Source organism: Oenanthe melanoleuca, chromosome 2, assembly GCF_029582105.1.
Source record: "Oenanthe melanoleuca isolate GR-GAL-2019-014 chromosome 2, OMel1.0, whole genome shotgun sequence".
Classification (NCBI taxonomy): domain Eukaryota; kingdom Metazoa; phylum Chordata; class Aves; order Passeriformes; family Muscicapidae; genus Oenanthe; species Oenanthe melanoleuca.
Window position 1 is genome coordinate 137,306,567 of NC_079335.1, and position 21,078 is coordinate 137,327,644.

The following is a 21,078-nucleotide window of genomic DNA, read 5'->3' on the forward strand; positions in this document are numbered from 1 at the left end:
CGAACCCCTAATCAGTCATGGGAGTCTTTTATATAAAAGTTCAGTTTAGCTTGACAGTTTGGGCAACATTCAGTCAGATTTCAGTGTGCCATGATTTAGTATTTACCTTGTGGTCAAGCTGCAGTTAACATAAACTGGCACGAGAAAACATTTTCTGCTGTCAGCCTTGTTACCCTTTTTGATCAATATTGAGGGTGTTAATAATCTTAAGCTCTGAGAAAAAGGAAACATGGGGGAAAGGCCAGGTTACATCCTTGTGACTCTCAAGTTGCTAAAGCTGCTCCTCCCCACTCCCAACCCCAAGAACTAGTTGTATCATTCCTGTACAAGGGGAAAGGATTCCAACTCCTAGCCTCATCTTGCTCTGGTGTGACTGACTACTTCCTGCAGAGTTGAGGAAGGAAAGGGGAGTTTCTTTTTCCTTCACTGGAGTCTATAGAGAATCCTTCAAGTGCTATTCCTTCAGTTGTTTAAAAGCAAGTGAACACACGTGTGATGTTTGCAACAGTATTTTATTTCACTTCAGAAACATTAAGCACATCCTGTAACTCAACACAAGAACTAGCCATCTACACTTATTTTTGGGGTGTAAGTACTCTGAAACAAAGTGCAGTAGATGAGTAACTTACGGAGTGCATAGAAGGTGTTGCACTTGCTTGTTAAAGGGCAGTATCAGTAACTGGTGTTTTCCATTAGATGCAAGGGTTTGTTTCAAACATAACACACAAACAGGACAAAATCTGTGTGACAGCTGAACGTCTTGTTTCACATAAAGTGCTGGAACAATAATTTAAATGTTACAAAACAAAGCTTTAACGATTCTAAAGCATTGTTACTCACAATGTGCATCTATGACAACAATCTAAATGTGGTGTGTTTAGATGGCTCCTGTCTCAGCTTCCTTTGGGAGCATGGCCACGTGTTCCAGCTGGCCTGAGTCTGACACGTCGTAGCTGGTCTTGTACTTGGCCAGGATCTTCATCAGTGGTCGCAGCTTCAGCCACCACTGCTCCTTGGGAATCCTGTGTCTGAGGGGGAAACAGGGAGGTGAAATACATGGGGGAAAGGCAAACACCTTCCTTATAAATGGGATCAGGCATTGACCATCGTGGGGATGTAAAACACTGACCCAAAATGAGGAGAATCGAGGACAGAATCCCAAATAAATAAACAGGCCTTACTGGAAGATGTTAAACATAATACCAAATTTGGCACAAAAATTCTGCCCCACGAACTGAAACAGAAGTAAAGTAATTCTAGGCGTTAAGGCAAAAGCAATCACTCAACAGGAGGAGCAGAGTCCCAGACTTCACCAAGAGACTCTCAAGTGTAAGGAAGATGAAGTAAAAGCACAAAGGCAAGAGGGAAGCAACAACCCAAGTGGATCTGGCAGAATTCAGGCCTAAGGCAAATCAGTAAGGCTCTGGGAAATGTTTGTTTGAAGTGGTGCAAGGCTGGCTGTGGTGAGGTGTTTACCAGCAGCCAGTGCATACGTACACAAAGTCTGTTTCACTCTTGAGCTCAGCCACGGGTTGGAAAACAAGGTTGCGTCTCCGCATTCCCAGCAAACAGACTGAGTCATCCGTGTTGGCAAATACTTTTCCTAAAAAGAATGAAGTAATTCAGCATCTTTCTTACATGTATAAGGGCAAATACTATTTTCTGTAATTAAACTGAACAAAAAACTTAGAGTAGCCCAATTTCAGCTACTGATTATTTAACAGAATGATAAAACATCAAATTAGTGCTTTAATAGGGTTAGATCTTCTTAATCAACTTTGGTGATTAGCAATGAAATAACAGTGCAATTAAACAAAATGAATTAACAAAATGAACAAAATTAACAAAATGAATTTTAGCATCCAGTTTTAGATCAGATTTAAGGAAGTAGTGCTTTACAAAAATTCTTAAAGATAACATATTACCTCCTTCTGTCTCCCATGAAGGCAGTATGAAACAAAAAAAAACAGATGTAACTATTGTTCTGTAATACAAACACCAATTCCTGCATGCATTAAAGCCTGCAATCACATTGGCTATTTTGTTTTAAGAGGATGATGAAACATCTGATGAAATATCTGAATTATTGACCTCACTTAAGTGGAAATGCTCATATAGCAGGAAGCACAACAAGGCACTACTAAATAATAAAAACAAGATGGGAAGATGTTGACTAACAAACATTCATATGTTTGCAAAGTGGAGGAGTCTTACATACTGACAGACAATCAAATACAGTAACAAGAGACTGCACCTTTCCGGTAGGTTTCTTTCAGTTTTTTGGAGATCCACTGCATAGCTTTTGCTGAAATTTTTGTCCCAAAATTTCTATCAAATGGCGAAGGTGCTCCACCCTGTGTGAAAATTGAATTCTGGGTTAGCTTATCAAACCAGGATTGGTGTCTGTTTAGTTATCTCTGTTAATGGCCTGCTCTTTTTCCATTTCCCCTACTTAAAAAAACAAACCAAAAGCCCCACCCCATAAATCAGTCTAAGATGTTCAAAATTCGTGTTCAGCACCTGTGGAACTCTCACAGAATCAATACTACTTCTGACTTAGAAGAATAGAGGGGACTGTGCACTTTCCTCCACCTCAGCCTCAGTGATGAGTGTAGCCAAATCCACCAACCAGCTGCATAGTGAGATAAAGCAATGCAGGTAACACAGGCCAAAGGAGTAGCTCACTTCTCTCTCCCACAAAAACACCCATCTGCACAGATTTTCTTAATGAAATCTCTGCTCTTCAAGAGGCAGATACATTATGGATGGGCAGATAATTGTACTATAAAGAAGGTATTACAATCAATTGTAAGACAAAAAGTGGAATTATTTATTAATACAGACAGAAGAAGAATAAAAATGAAATTCATAAAGACCTATTGTTTTTTTTCCTAGATTTTTAAAAAGGGTTTGCAATAAAACCTGATGCTAAAAAAAACCCGAGTTGCCTACAAATATCCACTCTTTTTTTTGTTAATCTTGAGTCAGACTTGTTTCAAACACTTGAATAGTGTAGTGTATATACTTTGTGCATACAAAACTAGTCTTGTCTTAGTCTTATCTTGTCTTGTAACTTTAGGATTGTATTTACCTGCTGCATATGGCCCAAAACATTTTTTCTACAGTCAAACACTCCTTTTCCCTCTTCAGAATACAGCTGATAAATGAAGTCAGTGGTGTAGTTCTCATTGCAGTTCTCATTTCTGTAACAAGGCCAGATAGTTAGCAAATTTACTCTAAAGCATTGGATCTCTTTACAGCTACTGAATGACAGTACTGGAACTCTCTTCCCTGGCTTGGACATTTTCATCTGATCACATACACTCACTTCCATGTAACAGGCTCATGATTTCTAGGGTTTTTATAGTGAAGGCCACAGTGCATGTGACACACTATCTTTAGCAAGAAAGAACCCGGAGTAAAAGACAAACCTGATTAGAAAGTAGACTGAAAGTAGGATGAAGCATTAAATTACAGAGCAAATATATTTACATAGAAGTAAGGGACTGGAACTTCCAGACAGGTGCCAGAATTGCCTTTTGGAGCAGCAGCTTTTCTGAAAGTCTCAAGTTACAGGAACAATCAAGGAATATAGACCTGCAGTGTCATTCCAAGCAGCCTACCTGGCTGGGAATGCTCAGTATCACTGATGCCATCTATTACAACTACTTTTACCTACCGCAGCACTAGACCACGCTGGATACTGGTTTTCATTTTTTCAGTCAAGTGTTCCACATTAGCCTAGAAACAAAAGTATTTTTAAAGATCCATACAGAACTCTGTATCTGAAACAACTGTAATGAGCCTACATTTTCTGAGAACTTCTGTTAAATATTGCACATAAAGCATTATGTGTTCAAATTATCAAGATTTTTGGAGATTCAGGATAACATACTGTGTATGGCTATTCATCTGGGGTTAAAACTAACATCTTTCTCTAGTAACAGATTTTATTAGCTCAGAGGTGTTTTTTATATGCTATACTGGTACAGCATCCAGTTTGATATACATAAAAATACATAAACTGTACTGATGTTTACAGCCTGCCCCTCCAGTCTGGCCAACAACTGCGTGGGGATAAGTTCTGATTCATTTCACATCTCTGTGCTTCTCAGGTAATTTCTACCCTTTCAGCTTTGTGTTTGTCCATGACTGCACCTAGCACCTCTCAGAAGTGCAAAGTGCTCACGGCAGACAAGTTTACTATGCCATAATCCGTAATCCTTAAAGCCTGAGGGCTTTATTTTAGTAACACTTCCAGACATGCTCTGAATAGCTGTGGTAATAGAGTCAGTATCTAATAAACCTGGCATACCAGTCAGTTCCTGTCCTGAACAGGCTGTAAACATAACTCTACCGTAATGAAAAAATACTGTTCTCTTGTTTTTGGCTTTATTTTAGAACTACCCAGTTTCTAAATTTCTGATAATTTCATTTGAATTTCAATCAGAAGACTAAAAATTAAACAATCTGATAGTGTTTAATGGCCAATACAATTGATTTTGTCATTTTACTGAACACACAACAGTGATTGCGTCCACATTCCTTTATATGTTATGCACAGGGACTGTCATGACAAGCACAGATTTTAAGTCCAACCACAACTGTTTTTTTTTTTTTTCATGAGGTATCTACTTCATACAACAGCTTCAGATCTGCTTAAAAATGAGCGAAAGGTGCTGAATACCTGGAGCTCTCTGATATCAAACTGCTCCTCGAAGATGTAGGCAGCATCAGCTCCTGCTGCCAGGGCGCCCATGTTGGCCAGGTAGCCGCAGTAGCCGCCCATGGTCTCGATGATGAACACGCGGCGCTTGGTGCCGCTGGCCGACTGCTTGATGCGGTCACACGTCTGCTCAGAGACACCACAGCCTGAGTATGCGCTAAAACCACGCTTCCTTCACTCTTTTGCATGTCATGCAACTTTGTGTCACCAGAGTGTAACTATGTAACTATAATAATTATCCAAAGATTTCTTATAAATCATATACTGAACACTAGGAATAAAATGTTTTTCTACTAGCAACTCTTAACATCTATTTGCCTCCTGCAAATACTGAAACAAGAATTCATTTTGGTTTGCAGTGACATCAACAAGCTGCATATCTGTTTTCCAACACAGATACAAGTAGATAAAATGAAGCTTTTACAGGAACTGTGGTATGAATAAACTTCTTTATTCATTACTTAAGCTTACTTCTTCTTAGTATTGATATTAAACTGCATTCCCCTCTATACTGAACTTAAGTCCTGAGCATGTATTGCCCAATTACTTTCAAGTAAAGATTTCCACATAAATACAATTCTTCCAAGCACTACTGGTGCATGTTCTAAAATGATTCTGGTTTTTTACTAGCAGGTACAATACTTGTTGTAAGAAGACCGAAATCGCCACTTGCACCTTACTCTGACCAACATAAGGAATCTTCTCTACAAGGAGATCTGTTACTTCCATGAAAACAATTAACACCAACATTTATCAGAGCTGTCTAAGAGACCTGGAAAGTAATAAAGTCAGAGGCAATCTCCAGTGTGGCAAGACCTAGGAATCTTAGGAAAACATTGTAACTCTGGAAAATGCAGAAACCTAGGAACTAGTTTACTATCCACCTTTAGGTTTTAATAGTACTAAAGAATCTATTTGACAAGCTCACCTCTTGGAATGAATTTTTCTACCACTTGAAGTTTTTGTAAAGTTGTTGATTAAGGTATTTTCCTTTCAGAAATCAAGTAAGAGAAATTAAGAGGTCCTATTTTCTTCTTTGTCTTAGAAACAAACAAACAAATAGGATATACCACACTTTTTGACACGAAGAATTTTGTGAAACTGATGTCCCAACAACACTTCTATTTAACAACAATAGAAATGAAAGTTACCTGGGAAGTTTGTCATCTTGCAACCTGAATTACAGTAACATTAAAAAATCCCCATGCCTTACTGATTTTTCTGAATGAGTAACTGTAGGAACTGTAATATTTGAGGTATTTCTGTTTCACAGATTTTAAAACCAGAACTTCATTCAGCTTACTGAAAATACTACTTCAGGAGGAAATTCAGATTGTGAGTAATAAGGTTGTTAAAACCATACCTAACACATCACAGAACAAATCATTAACTGATACATGAGAAAACGTAATTACAAACTCTGGAACTTCTAACATTAAATACAGTTTAATGCACTTAAAGACTAAGACCAGTGTATGCATGTATTTAGGTCAAGCTAGCAAAAGATACATATGATTTAATTTATACATATTTTATTTATGTATTTGCATATATGCATATTATGTGTTTACACAAAAGTGCAGCATTCACATGAATTTATTCAGAATATGGACATTCTGTTAGCCCAAGCCAAAAAATGTCTCCATAACAAGCTACATCACAAAAGTCTATGTTGGCTTTCCATCAGTTTTTAAAAATGACATTTTACATCTCTTGGGTTTTACAGTGTCCCCAAGCACTTTACTTTCTCCTTCCAAACACTGTTTCAAAAGTTTTGCAGAATACTGCAGCACTGGAGCAATTTAACTCATTTTCTAAAAAGCTGCCTGAAACTGGATAGGTACTATGTGTTTAACTTATGTTGTAAAACAATCTTGTCTTTTGACAATAAATACACATGTGAAGATTTCCACCATTTTTTGAGAGACTTGAAATATTTGTAAACCCAAAGATTTCTAAAAAGGTTGATAGGAGAATGAAATGTTCTGCCTTTTGAGAAGCTCCAGGTACTAAGCAAGGAGGTAAATAAGTCATTGCCTGTGAGACTAATCACTTGACATGTACTTAGAAGGATTCCTATTCTTGACTGTACAAGAAATGGAGTAAAAACTTTCTACTATTCTTGCTTTCTCAGAATGATTGAGACAGAAATACCCAAATATGAAATTGGCACATATTTACTTGAATGAAATACTAACTCATACATTACAGGCTGGAAAAGCCAAACCTCAAAAGCCTGGTCCAGGTTTCAGACATCATAAACAAGGCATGAGGATTCTTTTTGAAATTCCATTGGTAGTTGAGCTTTCATATGAAATGACCCAGCTTAATGAGGAATCCTAATCCAAATCAAGTGTTCTACTATTAGCATTAACTAAACATCCTAATGACAGTAAAATTCAAATGATGCAACCGTTTTTTGTTTTTTTTTACTGAAAGCATTACTGGAATCTATACAAACTGTAATTAAACTAGTACCAGAAACAACTAAGTGAGAGGAAGCAGCACTATATGCAATCGTTTGTTGCCCTATTGTGTTTTTAAGGTTAACACTTCTGAAGGTGCATCAGTCACAATTAGCAGACTTAGCTACTTCTGTAAATGTCAGGCCAAGGGGGGAAAAGCTAAAGGAGTGGTGAATTTCCCATGTCTTGCCTATGAAAGTTGCTACATGATGAGCCCACATGACACCTTAGGACATCTCACACCAGGGATGCTGCACTGCAGCTCCCAAAGGCCAGGCCACTGTTTTCCGACACAGTTCTTCCAGTTATCTACTGGAGCTTTTTCACTCACTATGTAAGAACACTGTATAAAGCAGGAAAACAAACTTGCTTTTCCCAAGCCCCTGGATCTGTAGTCTTGACTTGACTTCTTTATCAAATTACTTCATGATCAGTTATATGGCTTGCTAATGATGGGTTTGATAAAACTCAGAGCTGGTAAGATTTACTCATTTGTTTGCATTAGATGTCAGCTCAGTTCCCTTTGTTGTGTCTTAATCAGAGTAAAGAGGACTGAAAGAGCTCATAAAACAGTTGTATCCAAGGGAAAAACTATGGTAGACCAAAACTAGAACACTGATTGTTCTGACCCTGCACTGTTCAGCTGAACATCAGTGACAGACTGACCTGCTTATACTATCCATGCATTTATATGCACTTTATGTATGCTAAGCCTAATGGAGTCTATGGGATTATTCATGTGTTTTGTGTAAATCATGTATTTAAAATGCTCTACTGCACTGAGCTCAGTCAATAGGTCATCCAACAAATGGGGCATTTATTTATAAATTTATTTATTTATATTTATGTGCTTTCTTCTTTTACCCAAGTAATATGCAAGATAAAAATGAAATAGAAAAAAAGCAAAATATTTGACTCTCAGTTAAAACAAATACCCTAAGCACTAATGCAGGAGTCTTGAAGAACAAAAGAGAGTACCCAAAAATTAAGCATATAACAAAATATTTTTTCTAAGGTTAATCTTTAATTCGTCTTGGAAAACTGAACTATTAACCATTAAAAACTGCAGTAACTGATTTATTTCAAAAAACCAGATATTTCAAGGTCTTTAGGTATCCTCTTATGCATTTTATCATCTTCATTTTTAAAAGATATGCAGTCTTACCTCCACAATAGCATTCAAGGCAGTGTCAGTACCAAGGCTATAGTCTGTCCCTGGCACATTGTTGCTAATAGTAGCAGGCACCACACATATAGGAACTCTAAACTCCTCAAAGCTGGTACGCGCCTCCTGGAGCTGCAGACAACTTTCAAAGGCCTGAAGCAGTGGTACAAGTGTAAGTGAAACATTCCTTGTCTTTGCACTGCTCTGCTAATGACTCCTGGCATGTGATGGTAAACGTGGCTGTCCATCGGCCCAAGTACACACAATTGGTGAGATTATTTTGGGGGGTGGAAATATCCTGTACATACCACAACAGTGCACTGGGGTTGCATTGGCACAATGCTCTTTGAAGAAATGCAGAGGATTAGTACAAGTTAATACAGATTAAAGGTGAAGTGTGCACAGCAGAGAGGTCTGAAGCAGCTATGTAGGATAGCAAGGCAAAAAGCTAGACAGGAAGTCATTCCACAAGAAAGGACTTAAATAACAGCTTGATACATGCTAAGGAGCTCAGAAAGTTAACTAGTAAAACCCTTGCAACTTGAAGAAAATGCTTAAAGAAAGACACTTTTTAAAAAACCTATGTTATCCTAGAAAGTCAAGACATATCTACTTCCACCAAGAGAAAGGAAAGAAAAAGGTTCACCCATGCCTTCAAAGTTTCTATCAACATCACACATCTGCCTCTGTGCACATAGACTGGATGTAGGCCTAAAAAATCCAGGAACATGTGCACATTAATGAGTTAATAAAGTCTGCAAGTATAGTTCTAGGACTCTTTGAAAAGCAGTTTTAGGTCCTTGGACCTAAATAATATATTAAATATTAAATATATTATCATGTTGAAAAGATTAGGTGTTCCTAGTGGATGTCAAAATAAATGCTATGATTTTGCATCTTAAGCTATTTTAAGTAAATATACATTACATTATTCCAATTATTTTTAATCTAAACCAACCAGCCTCCCTCATGTAGTGTGGCAATTTTTTAAACTGCCTATGTAATGGCTCTCCACCAGAAAGCCTAATTACATAGTACACTACTTTTTCATGTCTTTCTCCCAGAAACTGATGTTCACAGAAGTCTCATTCTCTTGCTGTCTCAAATCGGTTCAGTGAAGCAAACTACTGCAGATTGAAATTAGACACCTATTGAGGTTATCTCCAGGCATATCTGCACAGGGACTGATTAACGAACAACTTAGAAGAAAATTATGGGAAAACCCCCTACCTGTGAGAGTTCTCCTTCTGGGCTTTTTGTCCTAGACAGAGCAGATCCTGTTTAGTGAGAAGACAGGATATTTATGGCTGTAGGTGCATAAATGCAAAATGACTTTCTAAAAATCGCTCTCTTCTCACGTTTTGTAAATGCAATGGCTCAGTGCTACACTTTCAGCTTGAGGTTGAAACACAGCCTAAAAGATGGCACTTTCAGACCCCAGGAGCTGAGCAGCAGTACAGCCAGGAGCAACAAATAGGAGTGGTTTATTTGGGATTTGCCTTTTGAGTGGCTGAGACTTCACTTAGGAAATTTCAGCAATTGCCTGGCCCAGCTCAGCTCAGTCAGGCTGCTTTGAACTTTTATTTCTACTAAAAGAATAAAGACATACAAAGTAACAGTGGTTTGGTAAAACCACACAGCTTCCTGGAGATCTGCAGAACCTGGGTTTCTCTAAAAGGTTTTATATTAAGACTTCTGGAAAACCAAGTCAAAGGGAGATGTAGAGCAATAACTAACATAACTGGTTAGTCTGCATTTATGGTATGTTAAGATGCAGTTAAGATATGTTTTACTTGCATTAAATATTGCCATTTTATTTGATGCAAGTGATTTCAGCCAACATATCAATGACTGTACCTTCACCAAGCATGAGCATTAGATGATTATATGCAACATCTTGCATTACTGTGGCAAAATATGAAAATGTTTTTAAAATATGGTCACTTAAATATAAAGGGCAAATAAGTGATCAATGGTTTTAATAACTGCTATGGTAGTATTTTTTAAATTACTACAGTAAGGTCATAGAGGGATACTGCACTATGTTAATAAAATGGTTTAATTATTTCCTATCCTTTTATTGGATTTGTTTTACTAAAAAGGTTATTGCTATAACCAGCATAACCAAGGATGCTTTATAAAAATTCATGCAGTCAAGCAAAGACTACTGTTTGTTGACTTTAAGTTGATCTAAATACAAATGGCCATTGAATGCCCTTACTCCACATCAGCTGTTACTAAGACTGAAGGAGATGAAAAATTAACAGGTTAGCTAGTGGCCAAGGCTAATTTTCAGCTTCCTAGCTCAGAGTAATGTGGAGCCACGTATCTCCTGGGAGGGTACAGGCATGTTTTCCATGGGAAATGTGTGGAGACTGCCTTAAGGCATCTGACTATAGCTTTTTTTGCTCCTCAGGGGATGCCTGATTTTTTTTCCCCACAAAACCAAATCATCAGTCTGTATCCCCCTTTCCTTTGGTGAAAGGAAAGTCAGATTGTCAAAGAAACACAACAGAAAGTTCTAGCCTCTCCCTTTTCCAGGTTCCATTATTCTAATCTAGCTGATACCTTTTCCTTTCATTTCATGGTTATCACATTCCTGAGGTCTGATATCCAAAATAACATCCTATTGTTTTCACTGAATTAGGAACATACTTGAGAATATAGATATTTTTATTATGATACTTATTTAAGTGATGCTTCATTTAATGGAAAATTCGAAGTTCATGTTCTTATCCTGAAATCCAAAACGATTTATTTTGTATGCCTATATATATATATCAGCCCTAAGCATATCCTCCTCAGGAAGGAACATCCAGCTTTTCCCAGGTATTTTATATTTATGTTGTTATTAGCAGTTAATCTAATATTCTGAAAAATGAAGTGAAAAATACAATTTATCATAAATTTAAAACACTCTTCAAAAGATAGATAAAATTTGAAGCAAAGATTTTATAACAGAAGTGGAAAAAATGGAACAATACAAAAGTGTTCCATGAATACAAAATCTAACTTAGTTACTGAGAAATGTATCCACTCTTTATGCCTTTGTGAGAAGCACACTCTTTATTAATCTCTATTTCAGAAGTTATGTATCTGTTAAGTCTGGTTTTAATTGTTTTTCTTTTAGATGCAGAATTTTAACACATTTTATCAGTAAATGTTTCAGGGTACTATTTACATGGCTTGACAAGTTTAAACAACTGACAAGTGTCTAATGATGCCAAACAGCAACAATCCCTCATTACCAGCACAAATGTACTTACCTTACTAGAGGCAGGCAAGATCATGCAAGTAAGAACAGTACCACAGAAAAACTAAGTGTGATGACACTTGGTGTTCAGAAGAGGTTCTACTGCTCTGAGAGCACTGTAAACTATGATGCATTTATTGACTTAACTGTGGTAACAGGAACAAAAACTACATATAAACTAGATAAAATGGATATTCGTGTCCAACTTCTACTTTTGTTTAACACAATTCATTCAGAATTTTGTGAATGTATTGAGTTTATTTGGTCACATTTAACAGGGGGCACAGTTGCTACTGCCCTGATCTGAGCATGGCACAAGAATGAAAGGATGTATTTTTCACTGGGGGTTTTGGTGAATCATGTTCAAACAATCAGAGCAGCAACTGAAAAGATACCAATCAGAAATATTTTCCAAATGCGAAAGTCTGCTCTTTCAAAAAAAAAAGTCAACTCAAATTTAATTTTCCACTCAACTGAACATAAATCTTGCTTGCAAAGCCATTACTTTTCATAATCAATCCAAAGAAAAATCTAGGCAAAATTAAATACAAAACAACCAGAAGTAAGCCACTTGCAAAAAAAAAAAAAAAAAGAAAAAAAAAGAAAAAAAAGAAAAAAAAAAGCAGCTTTTGAAAAGTTTTCAAATACCACATTGAAAATATGGAAATACGAACATTTTACCTAATGAAGGCACATGATACCTAGAAACCTAAACAGAAAGCAAACAAAAGCAACATGGACTGACTGACTATGATACATATCCCTTTGCACAAAATAACTTATAAAAAGAAGTCAGTTTGGTTAACAAAGTTTATGAGGACAAGAGAAGAAGGAAAGCAGATGTTATGCACAATCATTTTACTCACCTTAGTTCGTAATCAGTCATTTTGGAGGGATATTTTTATTTACCAGAACTGGAAACAACATCAAGATTTATAACCCAAGTTGTCTATAAAGAACTCATTCAATTAGTTAGCTTACAGTCTTATTCAAGGCAACACTTCAGGAAACTGATATTTCTTAACTGAAGGGTTTCTTTTGATGAAGTTAAAATTATTTATGTTGGAATGGTTAAAAAAAAAAAAAAAGGAAAAAAGAAAGAAAATTATAGTAGTGCATTCGAAGTTTTGGTGGCATCTGAAGAAATGAAAAAGCTATCATGATTAAAATTTTCAAATACATTTAAGTAGTAAGAGAATTGTCATTTTATTTTCAAAAGCATCTTGAAACTCTTTTTGTCCAATTGACTCTGCTTTCTGTTTAATTTTAGAGAAAGTGAGGAATGGCTGGGGTTGGAAGGGATCTCTGGAAATCATGTAGTCCAACCACTTGCCAAGGCAGGATCACCTGAGCAAGTGACACAGGAACAATCCAGGTGGGTTTGCACAACCTCCAGTCTTCTCCAGTGCTCTATCACACTCAAATCAGAGAAGTTTCTTTCTCATAAGAGATTGAACATTCACTTTTTACTTTATGTTGCATTACTGTATTTGATTTTTTAAAAAATACTTCTTATCATATCTTAACTCGTTTTATTAAATCTGCTATTAGCAGAATAAATTTAATGCCTATTATTAGAGAAATATGGATTTTACATATTCTCTTACAGGAGTAAAGATATAACATAACTAAGACTCTCCTCAATAGAACAACTTTCCTACATTGTTTGTTGCAGCTGGGTGTACTACAATTCAACATATTATGAACAGGGACGTTTTTCTCCCCTACAGTGCAAATGATTATCCAAGTCTCAGCTTTAGGTTTCTTTCTTACACAACAATAGATGTCATCTTATCTTGCACTTAAAAAATTTGGAGGTCGTCGTAGTTTAAGCAGAAATCAAATGGAAGCATTTGAGAACCTAGACTTTCCCTGTTCTAAAACAGTGTCATGACTGTGACTATATCAAGTAATCTTAATTTCCCAGATCACATTTCCGAAGTTCTGGTCTACAAAAATATCCAGATGTAGCCAATTGAGTAAGTTTAAACACTGCTTTGTTAGTATGTGCACACACCAGAGCAGACTTACATCAGTTATAGTGTTCAGAGCAGTATCTGCACCAATGCTGAAATCTGAACCCGGTACATTATTGGATACAGTTGCAGGAACCATAACCATTGGAACACAGAATTCGTCATATTTCTCCCGGGCAGCTGACAATTCCAGAAGTCCAAGGTAAGCCTGTTGGGCACAGGCATCGGGTGAAAAATTAGGATGAATAAAGGGCAGAGTTGGGAGTGATAAAATGAGAAGGGCCACAGGGGGAGCCATTTCTACCACAGCACACTTCAGCAAGTCAGAGCACTAAGGAACCACTAAAATCTAACACAGACAAAAAAGAAAGCATTAGAAAGAGGCATACATTTGAAAACAATAAATAGAACAGGTATTCTCTTGAAAATTAATAATTTAGACACAAATAGCTGGTTTTCAACTAAACAAACTAGTTCCCCAATCTTCAAGTAGTTACTCCTGATTTAAAAATCTTAATATTCCTGAATTAGGGTCATGGCTGACAGTTTGGACAAAAAAGGAAGATGCATTATTTATCAAGAAGAAATGAGCACATTCTTGTCTGCAAAGAATAGGTAAAATACTTCCCTGCATCAGAATTTTAAAAATTGTTTTTTTAAAACAAAGCAAACTTGAAATACAGGGGGGGAAAAAAAAGCTCCTGTAGATCCATTACAGATTTTGAGATTTTGACATGCACTATGTGAGAAGAGTGGCTTAAATAAGGAACCATAGTGCAATTTCTACTAAGAGTCAAGAACTTCTGCAAGTATATTCTAAGTATTGGTACAGTATGGACTGAAACTTGCACTATATAAGTTATTAATTTATTTTAATACAAAAACCTATCTCATCTCATTTATCCATTTAGCATATCTGGTTAGCAGATCAGTCACTGTCTTGAAAGCCAGCTTTCCAGAGAACCACTGTTTGACAGCACTTCTGATTATAAACACTGCTGTGTATCAAATGCACATAGAGCCAAATGCACCTTACATGAAGATTGGGTAAAAAAACCAAATCAGACTATTAATTTTGTTAGGAATTCTACTCTACTTAGACAAAATTAGATATTTCAGTGTACCTCAAATCCACCAATAACCATAAGGGCGTTAATGTTGTTAGTGCGCATCTGGTCAGCAATCTTCTCCAAGTATTTTGCAGGAAGAGTACTAAAAATCATTAAACCAAAAGAAAAATAAAAACAATTTACAGACTCTGAAGCACTAAGAACTCATTACTAAGCTGAAACCACAAAGTGAGCAGGCAACACAATGGTTTTTGGTTTACATATTCATCCATACAAGTAGCTCCTCCAGACAAACAATAAGGAATCATGTCAAATGCAAAGAATCAAACGCAAAGAAACTGAAGGTTTGCAACCCTTTGGAAGTGTAAGGACCTCAGGAACTTTTTAAGTTAAGGTCCCAACTCCCACTCTTCAGAGCTGATTCAGTACTATAAAAATAGCCAAGATGGAACACAAGGATTTGAACCAAAAACAAACTCAAAAACCCCAATGTAGAGAAACTGAAGACTTAAAAACACTCTGTGGAAAGAAAAGAGCATGGAATAATACACTGGTTATATAAGGCAACACAGTTCATCTTATCAATTGATAAAAATATTGATGTTACCGTTTTGTACCAAGAATTGATCCTCCTTGACCAGTCCAGCCTCCAACATCTCCCCAGGAAATTTCCTTAATCTTTGAATAAAAGCAAAAAAGGAGATTTTGTTAAGCGATTATCCAATTACTTCTCTTGAGTTGCACCAAACACCAGGCTGTTGGAACAAGTTGTTGGGCACTGACATCACTAAAAGTAAATGAGGCCCAGAAAGAAAACAGCATCTAGAGTTTAACTCAATTTCTCTTGATTTACTACAATCCCTTTCTGCTCTATTTGTTCTTTCTTCTTCCAGACCAAGATGAACACTGTTTCTGTGTCTCATATCTTGATCCTATTTTCACATCCTTTCCTACAGAATGTGAAGCAGAAAAATCTAAATGTAGGTCTTTGATGTAAGTCTGAGGATCTGTGGCTCCAGCCAGGAACAGAAATCATTAGTCTTGCATTCAGTTTCTCTCCAGTACACCAACTGATGCACAACATTTAAAAACAGGGGAATAGAAGAATCTAACTTACATAAGGAAAAAAAGCTTCCTGCCTCAATAAGCACTATTACAAAATTTCTTACAGCAAAGGAATACATGTGCAACAACTCATTGTTCAGAATCAGAGATAATTCTGCTTCTCCGTGAAAAAACTGCAATATGGTAAACATTGACCAAAATTCAAAGGTAGGATTCATCTGAACTGATTCTGTAGCTCTGTAGCATGTGATTAGACTTGAATAATTGAGAAATACAGTTGCAATCTAGGTTTTATGGATCTTTATGAAATAAAAGCACTTAGAGAACCAGTTCCCTCAGCAGTTATGACAGAACATACCTTCCAAGCACATGAACAGAGGTGTTGGTGTGGGATGGGGTACATAGCACTTGGTAATGCACACATGACACTGACCTTCCCTCTAGCGAACCCTTCAAAACCATCGATGACAGCAAAGATTTTGTGACCTTCAGTCATGCCAACTCTCACTGCAGCCCTCACTGCAGCATTCATTCCAGCTGCAGGAGCACCAACATTTAGAACTGCCACGTTAAAATTAGTCTGCAAGATAAAAATAAAATTTAGTAAGGACTTCAATTTCTATACCATGGTTAATTTGTACATCATATGCAGCTGCTAGATGCTGGAATGCAGGTAAAAAAATTTAAAAGCTCTTAAACATGTTGAAAATTTGAAGTTAACTGGAAGGTACAGAAACATTTCCCCACTTGCAGAATATCAAAAGGACAATTAAAAAAAAAATGTTTGCTCTAAAACAAGACTTAAACATAATTCTATTTGGTTTACAAGTTAAATTATTCAGGTTTTTATATTCTAGCCCAGAATCATCGAATGCTTTGGGCTGGAAGGACCATAAAGATCTCTCATTCCAAACATTCCTAACATGGCCAGGGATACCTTTGACTAGAGCAGGCTGCTCAGAGCTCCACCCAGCCTGGCCATTGTTACTCACTCAGATTCATGTTACTAAAGCAGGAATTTTTTTTTTTTTTTGCAAATACACCAACAATAGCAAAAGAAAAAAAACATAGGAACTGATTCTAGCAGCACAGCATTTATCATCAGTACAATGCTGAGTGGAACAGTCAAGTTTTAAAATTAAGCTATTGGCCAGGTTTTTCAAGCAAATGACAATACGTTAGCAAACAGAAGCACTCAGCATCTTTCCCATCACCACGCATTTTCGGATTATGGAAATTTTTAAAACATTTATGAATGACAATTGTAACATTTGGTCCTGCAGAAGAGGTAGAAGTTATTTAGCTTTATTCTGGAAGATGAGAACAAAAAAAACCCAAAATACAGAACAGTTGTTAAGTAATGATCATGGAATCTCATCTGACTAAGCAACACAACTAAATCTAACTAAGCAAACAAAAATAAATAAAAACCCCCAAACCAGCAACAAGCCCCCAAAAAACACAATAAAAGAGGTACAAACCAGAGTATATTAGGGGGATTTTTGGGTTGTTTGTTTTTTGTTCTGGTACAATAAAATAATTGTAGAAAAATGCAATGTAATCACAAACAGCAAAACATAATACGTGCAGAAGTACTGCTGAAGCAGAGCACTCAGCTGGCTCTCCTGATCTGATCAGCTTAGCTCTTTCCTCAATTCCTGTGACATGCACATTTTATCTACTTTTTAATTCCTATTCAACCTCTTTTACTGAATGCACAGATTTTGTCAGTATGGTCAAATCCGAGTAGTTAGTAATTGCACGTGGCCTACATTTCCTTCTAATGCCATTTATCACAGAAGGTATGAAAATGTATTTAAAAATAAATACAAAAGCCCAGTGCTGACAGTCCTGGATTTGCATTGCTGTATAAAAAAAACCCCACCATCCAAACACCTGATCTGCCAAAGAAAACGTTAAAAATCCACCTAAAAAATCCTGAATTTCCTGATATCTTGAAGGTCACTCTTAGGTCCTCACTGTATTATCAATACAATTTTGCTCCTTAATAATTTTAAGAAGTTATCACCAGAAATCTTTACTCAAATTATTTGTCTGGAAAAAAGATTTCTAGAAAGTGTAACAGCAACATCATCATGGAAATAAGGTAACAAATGGTCACAAACCACAATTAAAAGAGGAATTAACAAGTGAGACTACTTAGTCACCAACTATGATCAAACACAAAACTAGTCAGCAAACTTTTAATAAAAACAAAAAATATCCCATCTCAGAGTTGTTTGCACACAAAATTTAGTGTCTGCTTCCTAAATAAATTCAAATTTCCTCTTATACAAATCTTAGAAACTACAAAGAAACTAAATGTCTATGATGGTATTATGCAGAGTAACTTATTATTTCACATAAAGGTGATGCATCTGCCCTCAATACTGCTTCCCATGAATTCCTGGATTTGCCCTTATTCTTGAGTGGTTTTATCCTTCAAAAGGAAGGCTTAGAATTCTTTTAATAAAGAATCTTCCTTTATCTCAAGATTTTCAGAGTCTTTATCATGATCTTAAACATCACACCTCCTTCTCTCCGTGGTAAGAAACAGAGGGCAGAACAGTAACTATTAGGACCACATATTATAGCAATTGGGACCAGATGTACATCCAAGACAGAAAGAAACTGTCTACAGCAATTTTCTAGTTACAATGGTATTTCACTTTAAAAGATGTTATTTATAAACTGGTGTAGACTAGAATAAACCAGTGTGCTTCAAGCATCTTTATAATATTTAATTTATAAACTATGCTAGAATAGAAGTTTGAAGGGAGTTATTAATGGACCCCAAAAGCAGACATGCACTGCACATTTAACAAACCCCCTTACCTTTGGAAGCTCAGCATCTGGCTTTTTGTGTGATAGTAATTTGTATGTGTTTAGGTTGTTTTCAAAGCTCCTAAACAAATGAGTAAGTAAGATAAGCAAATAAAATAGTAAAATTTTAAACTCATAGTTATTTTAAAGGAACATTTGAATTTTTCAGAAACTTTAAAAAACTTGCATGAAATATTAAGACCGTTGTTATTGCAAATGCAAAACATGGCAAAAACTGGAAATGAGAGACCAACGAAAAATATTCAATTCTTTAAGATATGAGTCATTAAATATACAACAAAATTGCAGCTAAAAATTAGTTTTATAGACTGGGGAGAAAGCATTTTATTATCAAATGACTTGAAATAGAAACCACTCTCTTGACAGGACTAAAGAATACCTCCTCCAACATTATTGCTGGAAAACTACCAGCTCCTTACAAACAAGCTCACAGGACTGGCCTCAAATTCATGAATAAATAAACTTATGGCTGCTACCAGTCAGGTCATACAGCATAGAAGCTCTTTGCTTTGTGGCCAGTTACTCTAGGAACAGTCACTAGTCTGACACAGCAGTGAATTACAGTTTGCTTTGTTTTGCATGCTTTGGTGCATGTAAGAATTTTAATTATTCTACTTAGGCAACTCTTCTGTCTCCTCTCACTCTCAAAACCATAAAACCATACAATTAGTAAAATATTTAAAATAAAATGTCACCTGCCAGCATAACAGCAAAGCAACAGTGCTTTTCTACAGCAAATAAACTGATACAAGCTATTGGCCATACCTTCCACGAAGCTTCACAGCCTCAAGAAATCTTCCCTCATCCATGGCTTTCTGGACTGCTTGAGTCTTGAAAAAACAAGTTGATTACTCAGTATGTTTAAAAAACACAGGAGTTGGATTACTTAATATATTCTACATATTAATATATTTCTACAGGGGAAAAAATAAATACTGACAATTCCTCAATTTATGAGCTACCTCAACTCACAGCATAAATTACAGGGAGTAGAAGAAGAAAGTAGAAACAAATACCTAAAGCCTTCATGGGACAAAGAAACCAACATATGTATTATGCATTTTTTTTTACCATTTAAACTGAGCAGTTTTAGTGCAGAAACTTAACTTCTGTATGACATGCAAATGGATGCAAGCATCTGAAAAAATTGTTGTAACAATAAAACCAGAAGATCTGAGATGAAATTTTAGAACAAATTAAGAAGATACATATTTCTTAATCCTTATAGTTTGATCCTTATAGTTTGCAAATAAATAGTAACACATAGAGAACATACATGAACTTCATTATTCATTTCCAAATATGGAAAAGTGCTGTACACATTCCATTAATGTCTAATGAGAACAGGCAATTATTGTACATAGTAGTCTATTGTAGTAAATAAATAACATAAACTGGCTTTCTGCCAGAACCTCACCATCTGCACACACTCCATCAGAGGCAGACGGACAGCCTGGTTTCCAGACAGGGACACAACACAGGCAGGGGTATCTGGAGTAGCTTCTAAAAGGGCAAGCACAGCTTCCACACCCATACGACTGGCCTGCAAGAGAATGAGTGAGTGTTCAAGCAAGCACTGAAATGCACAAGGCTTCCAGTCACAGAAATGGTCCTGATTTCTCTGTAACTCAAGCCGACCCATATCACTCCTTGGTAAGGTGAAAAAGTTGTGGGCTGTTTATACCCACAAGTATGGACAATTAAGCTTCACATTTTGATCCTAAACGTAGAATCCTTCAGACCAAGTGCTTCACTACTCTATTCAGACAATTAATGTGAAATAACAGTTCTCTCAAGTTAATCAGGTAGAAAACTATCTCCCCCCACAAAAAAATAATCAAAATGCAGTTGTCCTATGTGGTGCCACAAGCGGTTATTTTGGGAATACTCACAAGAATTCTGTCAAAAGCTGAAGGGGTTCCACCTCTTTGCACATGACCCAGGATGGTCACTCGGGTGTCAAAACCAAGCCGCTGAACCACAAGCTGCACAGAATTTCAAAACACCATGGGTTTATCATTATCATTATTTTATATATATGTTAGCATCATGTACACTTAACAGCACTTAGTGCTAAACATTACTTCATAAAACTACAATTCTGAATGAAGTCAAAGGTTTCTCCAAAACTGACAGTTATGGAAAACTGAACTTCACAGTCACAGGACAGATAAACCCCAAGTAAAGCCAAAGTATTACAGCTTCTTTCTACCAATGACTGGTTCTCAATTAGTTTTCATAATGACCCATTTAAAAAAAAAAAAAGGAAAAATTCAGCTTAAAAGTTTTCTTAATCTTGGACACTAATGAAATTTTTATCAAAGCAACCATTTGGATAAGACTTTGTCCAAAGTACACCATATTACTCACTGTTAGACAGACCAGTATTAAAAATTTTGTAAGACATACAAAGTAAAATAGGATTATAAATACAGATTTGAGCTGATTTCAAGCTATCAATTAAGGCACCTGTGAAGCAAATACTTTTGGCTGTGTTGTATTACAAGGAGGTAA

At 36.3% G+C, this 21,078-nt stretch overlaps 1 protein-coding gene across 3 annotated transcripts in view; it reads right to left on the reverse strand.

The window, feature by feature from the left end:
- Positions 1 to 493: 493 nt before the first annotated feature.
- Positions 494 to 21,078, reverse strand: part of PFKP (phosphofructokinase, platelet) — a 42,288-nt gene continuing 21,703 nt past the window's right edge. The window contains exons 9-23 of one of the 3 annotated variants that reach the window (XM_056486028.1): positions 20,457 to 20,549; positions 19,982 to 20,107; positions 19,330 to 19,394; positions 18,556 to 18,625; positions 16,154 to 16,300; positions 15,263 to 15,333; positions 14,710 to 14,797; positions 13,641 to 13,793; positions 8,357 to 8,509; positions 4,688 to 4,852; positions 3,680 to 3,741; positions 3,092 to 3,203; positions 2,255 to 2,354; positions 1,498 to 1,603; positions 494 to 1,028 (exon numbers count right to left, since the gene is read on the reverse strand). In XM_056486028.1, the coding sequence (XP_056342003.1) occupies positions 878 to 1,028; positions 1,498 to 1,603; positions 2,255 to 2,354; positions 3,092 to 3,203; positions 3,680 to 3,741; positions 4,688 to 4,852; positions 8,357 to 8,509; positions 13,641 to 13,793; positions 14,710 to 14,797; positions 15,263 to 15,333; positions 16,154 to 16,300; positions 18,556 to 18,625; positions 19,330 to 19,394; positions 19,982 to 20,107; positions 20,457 to 20,549 (1,662 nt within the window). In that variant the 3' untranslated portion in view covers positions 494 to 877. The remainder of the gene's footprint in view (positions 1,029 to 1,497; positions 1,604 to 2,254; positions 2,355 to 3,091; positions 3,204 to 3,679; positions 3,742 to 4,687; positions 4,853 to 8,356; positions 8,510 to 13,640; positions 13,794 to 14,709; positions 14,798 to 15,262; positions 15,334 to 16,153; positions 16,301 to 18,555; positions 18,626 to 19,329; positions 19,395 to 19,981; positions 20,108 to 20,456; positions 20,550 to 21,078) is intronic. The other 2 variants (XM_056486030.1, XM_056486029.1) reach the window with 2 other exon arrangements.